Here is an 8,313-nt window from a genome sequence, read left to right as displayed (position 1 = left end):
ACCTCTTCACTGTCACCATCACATCAGTCATCAGTCCTTAGACACAGAACCTTTACTGACTCCCTGAAAACTTCCATGCTTCCAGACTAACCAAGAAGTTCTTCTACACTGGGATCATCCAGTTTTCCTTCATGTTCCAACTCTCCTCTAGCTTCAAAATACACATAGACAACCTTAACCATCTGAAAATCTACTTTTAGAATAGTCCCTAGTGGTTCCACATAAGTCCTCTGCCAGATTCACAAACCCGTAAATTCTACTTCATAAGCCCATAGTGTTCTTAAAAAAGAAATAGAAAAAAATATATCAATATAACTTTAAAATAAGACACAAACCTTCATGAAAATATAGTCATCAAATTTATTTTCACTGGGATGCCATTTTTTGAAGAATTCCTAAGACTAATGTTTCTTGACATGCAAGAGTTAGCATTAATAGCTTACGTTACTATAAATACTGCTGCTTGGAAGCAGCACAACTGTTTTAGAGTTTTAAGACTACAGACTTTCATTACTCAAATCTTATTCAGTAAATGTAAAAATCAGAAGGTTCTGAACAGCTGGTTAGGAAGGTAGCCAAGATGCAGGAAAGATGTCTGCGCCTCCTTTTCAAGGGCAGCCAACTCTTGAACAGTAGGTGCCAAAATATCCACATGGCCTTTATAGCTTCCACCTGCATCACACACAAATAACAAAGTAATGTAAATGACATGCTTGAAATAACTTGTCAGCAATACTTTGGCTCAATTATATCACTTTAAACATTGCTTGTAGCAATAAAATGTACTACTGGGCAAGTTATCTCCAGAACTTTGACTTTTACAAATGTTAAATCAATTATTTCAATATAAATAAATGCTTAGGGCTCACTAACAGCTGTTCCAATACCTCTACCCACTCTTGGCTTAGAAACAACTAGTTAGGCCTGAGTCTTACAATTTTTCAGAAACAATCTAACAAAAGGGCATCCCAGGCAGAGGAAATAATCTGCTGAATTACCACTTGAATTAAGTCAAAGGCTTCTGATTCCTTGTTCAAAATCACCTATTATACTCTTGTTTTCTAATAATTCCACAAAACGTTCAACTACTTTTATGATATTAACACTTCAAGAGTAAAAGCTAAGGTGAAGACTTTCATTCACATAAAGATAACACAATTGAAAAATGCTACAAAGGCAGGTATAGACAAAGTACTAGGAGTGTAATAAGGAGGGAATAGCTCTTAACCTAATAATATGAAATTACTGCCTTCCTGAAGCTTAAAACAGGTACATTTATATTTAAAATAGATTTTAAAATAATTCAAAGCTTACCACCAGCAGCCCTCTTTTGACCATAGGTAACTTTCCCATCAAATTCATCCAGGGGTACCTTTATATCTGGCTCAACCTGAGAAATGGTACAGTTCAGGTGCTCTTCTATCTCAGACAGTAACTAAGTAAGTAAGGGAGAGAAAATTTTCAGATAAAAATTTCATTTAGAAAGAGTTGTATTTTAACAGCATTAAATAAAACTGGAAAGGCTAGAATGCTTGGTATAAATGAAGTCAGATTCCTGAAGAGAGAAATTCACAACTTAGAATTAACAAAGTACAGATAACAGTATAACCAATTAAGATCCCTCATAAGTGACAAATAGATAAAAGCCAAGATATAATTTTCAAAGATGAATGCTGTCTATTTCACACATAATGTAATGTTTTAATACATTACGTGTGAGCCTTACTCGAAGTCTTACCTGCATCTCATTGTACCATATGGTGCAGCCTCCATCTTCCTTGAGTCTTGTATTATAACACCCTTTTCCACGGCTGCTACATACATGGTACCAAACCTAAATTCAAAAAGGAAAGAATATTAACATGCATGGAGATAGATTCATGCTGATAACTTATACTAAATTTGTTTTTAAGTAGCTTCTGTCCTCAAGGCACTAGAAAAATAGATTATAGGTATGATATATTATCCAATTACTACTACTATTCAGTAGCTCATTAAGTAAATAGGTCTTCTGAAAAAGTTCTTTTTTGAAAATAATCCAAAAGTTTTCCTAAAATGGGTGTCAGATATCAAAAGGAATTCTCAGATAAAAGGATGAAAAAATACTGAAGCATGCTACGTCAAGAATTAACATAAAAAATAAAGTTCAAAAGAAAATAAGTTCAAATGTTTTATATAAGAGAATAATAAAGCAAATAACACAAAATGTACAAATAATGAATTTTGGCGATGAATATATGGGAGCTCCTTATGAATACGACTTTTCTATAAATTTGTAATTATATAAAAATAAATCTCCCCTCTCCATGAAAAGTCTTCCATGGTACCATGCCAGAATTTTTTTTTTTCTTGGTAGAAATGACTACAATAAAGCTAGTAGGAAAAATTATATTTTGCATTTTTCCTTTCTAAATTTCAACCTATTATTTGTTCATTCAATGAATACAGAAAAAAAGATGCCCTAAAAAGTTCATGTATATTCCATATGCAGCTGAATTAAATTTAAATGGGAAAATCAAACTGCTTTTATTTCCAACATCTAAAATCACAACACACACAATGAATATAATAGAGTACTACAAAGATTACCTTTTCTTTTTCTGTTGCCACCAGGGAAATTGCCAGACCCATCCTGAAAGATGTTAAAAGCCTTCTATTAGACTTTATTCCTAAAGCATAGAAACTTAAAAATGAGGGAAAAAATTACAGAAGTACCTTTCAGCTCTTCCTACTCTGCCAATTCGATGTACGTAGTTTTGCTTTTCATCAGGCAGAGTGACATTTATAACTGTAAATAAAAACAATTATGAACAATTACCATTAGTTTCTAATTTTTTTCAAACATACTAGAAGGCTTTACTTTAGGTTCCATAACAATCACACTGCAGCCATAAAAAGCTGCTATTTACCATAAGGAACACCATGGATATCAATTCCTCTAGCAGCTACATCTGTGCAAATCAAGAATCTTACATCTCCTTTCTGAAGAGAACAGAGAAGAGAGAAAGGAGTTTGTTAGCACATATACTAACAAATAAAAACAAATGCTATCCCTCCACTAAATGAGACCTCTAAAAACTCAAATGGAGATACTCATAATTTACTGGACCAAGTCTTGAAGTTTTATGTCACAATCTGCTAAAACATGACATTTAAAGTGATTAAATCAGAGATTGGGTTCATTTTTGCTTTTCTTTTTCTACTCAAAGATATTAAACCATTGCTAAAACTTGGCTTAATCTTTAGAAGTATCTTTAGAAACTGAAGAGAAAGATAAAACAGAACAAAATTTATAGACGTAAGCATTATCTTTACTCTTATATTCAAATAAATCCAGAATACTAGATATTTTACCTGGAGGCTACACTTTTTGTAACAGACAAAATTCTCAAGAGGAGGAAATGAGGGTAGGCCCCTGGTGCTGACCAAGAAATACAAATTGGCCTTTAGATGTAATTTGTGCCTCAAGGCACATAAAAATTAGAGATTTGGGGGAGGGAAGAAGGGTAGACTGACTTATGGTCCAGAAAAATGCCCATGCTAGAGAAGGGTAGCACACATACTAAAGCAAGACCATGTGATATGTTTTCAAATCCACATCAGTTATGCCCAGCACAGAAACAGAATCGAAAGTTCTTGAACCCAATACTTCCCACCCTTTTTCTTAGAAAATGATACCTGTACTATACACTGGGGTCTATTAAATTAATGAGACTATTTGCAGGTAGAGAGGTTACTGACCTTTATGGTTCTAAAGGCTCAAAGTTCTAAATGGCTCAAGCTCAACCCGCCTACACCAAGAGCTATATGACCCGTTCATGTGCTACAAGCACGTAACTGGGAAGGTCTGCCCCAAACAGTATCAAAATATTTTTAATTCTATATAACCATATTCTGATATCTGTCTTAATTAGCCTACAAAGTAAGTTCCTTATGGCTCTTGCTGTAGACTATTTTTTAAGGCTTATAGACATGGCTTAATTATCCAATACTTCTCCTAAAAATATCTACCTGAAATAATTTAACAAAAATTTCTCAAATTGAAAATTCTTGCTATAGTCGTGTTGTGTTGATAGAGAATGTGTAATTTACCATTTGGGTGTCAACAATGACTAATCCCTGTCATGAGGAACACACATTAGTTAGGGTAGAAACATTTTGAAATTTCTAGGACAATAATTGCTTTAATAGCATTAACTGGAAACACTTAAAACTAGATACAATGCCCCCCTTAAGTATTAAGGAAACAATCAACTATACAGCAGTACCTTAAATCTTTCCAAGTTTTGCTTTCTCTCATGAGGCTTTCTGTCACCATGAAGACAAACACACGAGAACTGGTGTCCTTTTTTATCAGGTCCTAGTGAAAAGCACATTAAGCTTTTAACCTTGGAAAACCTTCTGCATAAGACTATGTAAAAAAAAGTCAATAAAATTCAGACTACAATAGTGCCACACAATTCCATAAAAATCTATCCCCCAACTTGCTATAAACCACGGTTAACACAATTTCTGTCACAAATGAAGTACCATTAAAATGAGCTCTATGGAGCTTTAAAGTTGTCTTGCTTTTAAGGATATCTTAAGTCACCCTTCCCAATCTGCAGGAGGAGTGGATCAAGCAGTATGCTAATTAAAATGCATATGTGTACACCAGAATCCTCACTATTCCGCATAAAGCTAAGACTCAAAAAGTAGGCAAAAGAGATCATTCTTGGAGGAACCAAAATTAAGCATCATAAAGTTAATGACCTTCCTAAAAGGCCATGCCAATAAGCCTGCTCTCTTCTCAAGGTATTTTAAGCAATGTAGTTATCTAGTTTCAAGGCCACAGAAGATTCAAAGCAGCAAACTAAAGATGGAGAGGTGCTATTTTAGAGGCAGGTATAGTGGTAGCCAATCCCCCAAAAGAAAACTCTTCAAGTACAGTAACAAAAAGAGTAAACACTAGGAGTAACAAAATAACAATTATGCCACTTAACTATTCTCCAAAGTAAATTAAGTTCAATAAGTATACTTGAGAATTCAAGGAAACAATACATTTTGAAAGATATCTATTCAAAATGACTAACACAAAAATTAATTATGCAGAGGCTATATAACAGCTAACCAGACCTTCTAAAGGCATACATCTGAGATTTTATTGCATTCTGAATTCAAGTGGTTTAGGGAAGTATTGTATGCACATTCCAACTCTGTGGTTAGGGTACCTGTGGAGGAGGCAGAGATCCTTTAATCCCTTCTTTTAAACCCCTGTAATCTGGCATATATTGTGTTTGGGTGTTAGTAATGGTGTGGTAAACTTGTTTTCTAGGCAGAGGTAACATCCACATCCTAGGATAAAAGTAACTAAGGGATATTACTACTTGATCAATAGCACTCCTTATTACATATTCAACTCCTCCATTCAAAACATACACAGGAAGAAAATATATTCTACAAAACAGTCACTATAACAATCAAGCAAGTCTGTTTGCCAGGACTTGAAGAAAAAATGTTTTACTTAACTGGTCACTATAATAAACAGTATAATGTTTCTTTATATGACTATTAGTTCAAATTTCTAAATTGTTCAAATTTTCTATATCCTTTTGAGTTTTCTATATCCTTGATGTACATCAGTTATAACGAGATGTGTTAGTCTTTCCCCACTGCAATAATGGGATTTGTATGTTACCTTGTATATCTGCCAATTTTTACTTTTTATATTTTTTCCAACATTTATGATTTTAAACATGCAGCAACATTGAAATAATTTTAAGAATGAACAGCTGTACTTTGGGAGGCCGAGGCGGGTGGATCACGAGGTCAAGAGATCGAGACCATCCTGACCAACATGGTGAAACCCCGTCTCTACTAAAAATACAAAAAATTAGCTGGGCATGGTGGCGCGTGCCTGTAATCCCAGCTACTCAGGAGGCTGAGGCAGGAGAATTGCCTGAACCCGGGAGGCGGAGGTTGCGGTGAGCCGAGATCGCGCCATTGCACTCCAGCCTGGGTAACAAGAGCGAAACTCCGCTTCAAAAAAATAAATAAATAAATAAATTAATTAATTAATTAATTTAAAAAAAAAAAAAAAGAATGAACAGTTGTATACCCACCACCTAGATTCAACAATTAACATTTTACTATACTTGCTTTAACCACATATCCACCTACACCTGCATGCAACCATCAACTCATCTTTGTATTTTTGTACATCTCAATGTAAATTGCAGACATCATATGCAGTTCAGCATGCATATAATTAACTAGAATTTAATATTTGTTCAGTTTTTTTTTGAGGTAAAAGTTGTGTTCAACAAAATCTACAAATCTTAAGTAGATTTGCTGAGGAAGTCCCATTAAGATACAGATCATTATCACCCCCAAAAATACCCTCATATGCTTTCCCAGCCTATCCCCACTGCCACCCTGCTACTGTTCTGATATTTTTTCCATCATAGATTAGTTTTGACTTTGAAAAAATTTCATATGTAATCATACAGTGTATATTCTTGTGTAAGAATTCTTTCATTTGGCACACAGTTTCTGAGATTCATCCATGGTTGCTGTGTCTACTCAGCAAGAAAAAGTCTGTTCCTTTTCACCGCTGAGTAGTATTCCACTGTATAAATATTTCACACTTTGTTTATCTATTCCCCTACTGATGGACACTTAGTGGGTTTTCTGTTTTAGAATATTATAAATAAAGCTGCTATGGCCATTCTAGCACCCATCTTTTTGTCAATACGTGTTTTCATTTATCCTAGGTAAATAGGAGTTGGATGATAGGCAATAAGATAGCATGTTTAAATTTATAAAAGACTGCAAGACCCTTTACTAAAGTGGTCATACCATTTTATATTCTACCAACTGTATGCAGTTGCTCCATAGGCAAAATTTGGTGTTGTATTTTTCGTTTAGCATGTCATTTTATTTTGCATTTCCATAACAACTGATTGAGAATTTTTCCATGTTGGTTTATGATATGGTTTGGCTGGGTCCCCACCCAAATCTCATCTTGTAGTTCCCATAATCCCCACATGTGGGTGGGACCTGGTGGGAGATAAGTGAATCATGGGGTTGGTTACCCTCATGCTGTTTTCGTGATGGTGAGTGAATTCTCATGAAATTTGATGGTTTTATAAGGGGTTTTTCCTGCTTTGCTCAGCACTTCTCCTTCCTGTCACCATGTGAAGAAGGGTATGTTTGCTTCCCCTTCTGCCATGATTGTAAGTTTCCTGAGTCCTCCCCAGACCTGCAGAACTGTGAATCAATTAAACTTCTTTCCTTTACAAACCACCCAGTCTCAGGCAGTTCTTCATAGCAGCATAAGAACAGACTAATACAGTTTACATACTCAAAGTTATAAGAAGCATAAAATTTGAACCCTTATAATTTTATTGTAGCTTGGATATTTTATTACACAGTGACCATTTCTAGTAATATTTCTCTTAAAGTCTATTGCATCTCTTATTAATATAGCTAGACTGGCTTTCTTTTGGTTAATATTTTAGCTGATACATGCATAATTTTTTCATTCCTTTTCCTTTCCATTTTTCCATGTGTTCAGATTTTGGGTATGTTCCACATAAATAGCATATTGTTAGATTTCATCCAGGCTAACAACCTATGCTTTGTAACAGAAGACTTTGTTCACTGATACAGCATTTACTCATACATTCAGATTTTTCCAACATTGATCTTATTCTATAATTTCTAACCATAATTGTTCTCATTTTATTCTCCTTCCTTTCTTGCTCTTGTTTAGGGTTTTCTTTTCTTCATTCCCCTTTTCCACATTTACTGGTTTAAAAGATAAACAATCTATTACTTCAGTGATCACATTTAATATTTCAAAATTAATAAATAACTTTATCTTTCTTACAAATGATATAAAGCCCTTAGAATGCTGTGACTCAAGTTCACTGTAATAAAAATGTACCTATGTGGAAAATTCTCTCTTGTTTTTCCTAGGGCTTATCATATGGAAAAGTATTGAATAAGCATACTTACAATATGTCATCACTGCTTTAAATTCTGTGCATGTATTCTAGATTGCATCAACATGAGATTAATAATCTATTACAAGAGGAAATAAACACAATTTATTTCAAGTGAGAAAAAAATTACCTCCTCCTTGTTGCATAAAGTATTGCTCCAAGTTATCACAGTCAATTTTGGTTCTACAGAAGATAATTGCTTGATCCATCTTATGTTCCTTGATTGCCCGGACAGCATACTCCCCCTTGAGGATTTTAATAGCTTCAGACCACATCTCTTGAGTACCATAACAACAACAAAAACCAACAGAATTTCAATCTGAATTTG

The 8,313-nt window shown here is 34.3% G+C and overlaps 1 protein-coding gene across 1 annotated transcript in view; it reads right to left on the bottom strand.

Moving 5' to 3' along the window:
* Window positions 1-346: 346 nt before the first annotated feature.
* DDX1 (DEAD-box helicase 1) overlaps window positions 347-8,313 on the bottom strand; it is a 34,006-nt gene continuing 26,039 nt past the window's right edge. The window contains exons 19-26 of the mRNA XM_012438841.2: window positions 8,116-8,262; window positions 4,269-4,360; window positions 2,910-2,982; window positions 2,716-2,788; window positions 2,590-2,632; window positions 1,739-1,834; window positions 1,315-1,435; window positions 347-672 (exon numbers count right to left, since the gene is read on the bottom strand). Coding sequence (XP_012294264.1) covers window positions 542-672; window positions 1,315-1,435; window positions 1,739-1,834; window positions 2,590-2,632; window positions 2,716-2,788; window positions 2,910-2,982; window positions 4,269-4,360; window positions 8,116-8,262 — 776 coding nt within the window. The 3' untranslated portion in view covers window positions 347-541. The remainder of the gene's footprint in view (window positions 673-1,314; window positions 1,436-1,738; window positions 1,835-2,589; window positions 2,633-2,715; window positions 2,789-2,909; window positions 2,983-4,268; window positions 4,361-8,115; window positions 8,263-8,313) is intronic.

The sequence above is a fragment of the Aotus nancymaae genome, unplaced genomic scaffold, assembly GCF_030222135.1.
Source record: "Aotus nancymaae isolate 86718 unplaced genomic scaffold, 86718_ANA_hifiasm-v0.15.2.pri h1tg000057l, whole genome shotgun sequence".
Taxonomy (NCBI): domain Eukaryota; kingdom Metazoa; phylum Chordata; class Mammalia; order Primates; family Aotidae; genus Aotus; species Aotus nancymaae.
Note: the sequence above shows the minus strand (reverse complement) of the source record. Positions and strands in the feature narration are given on the sequence as shown.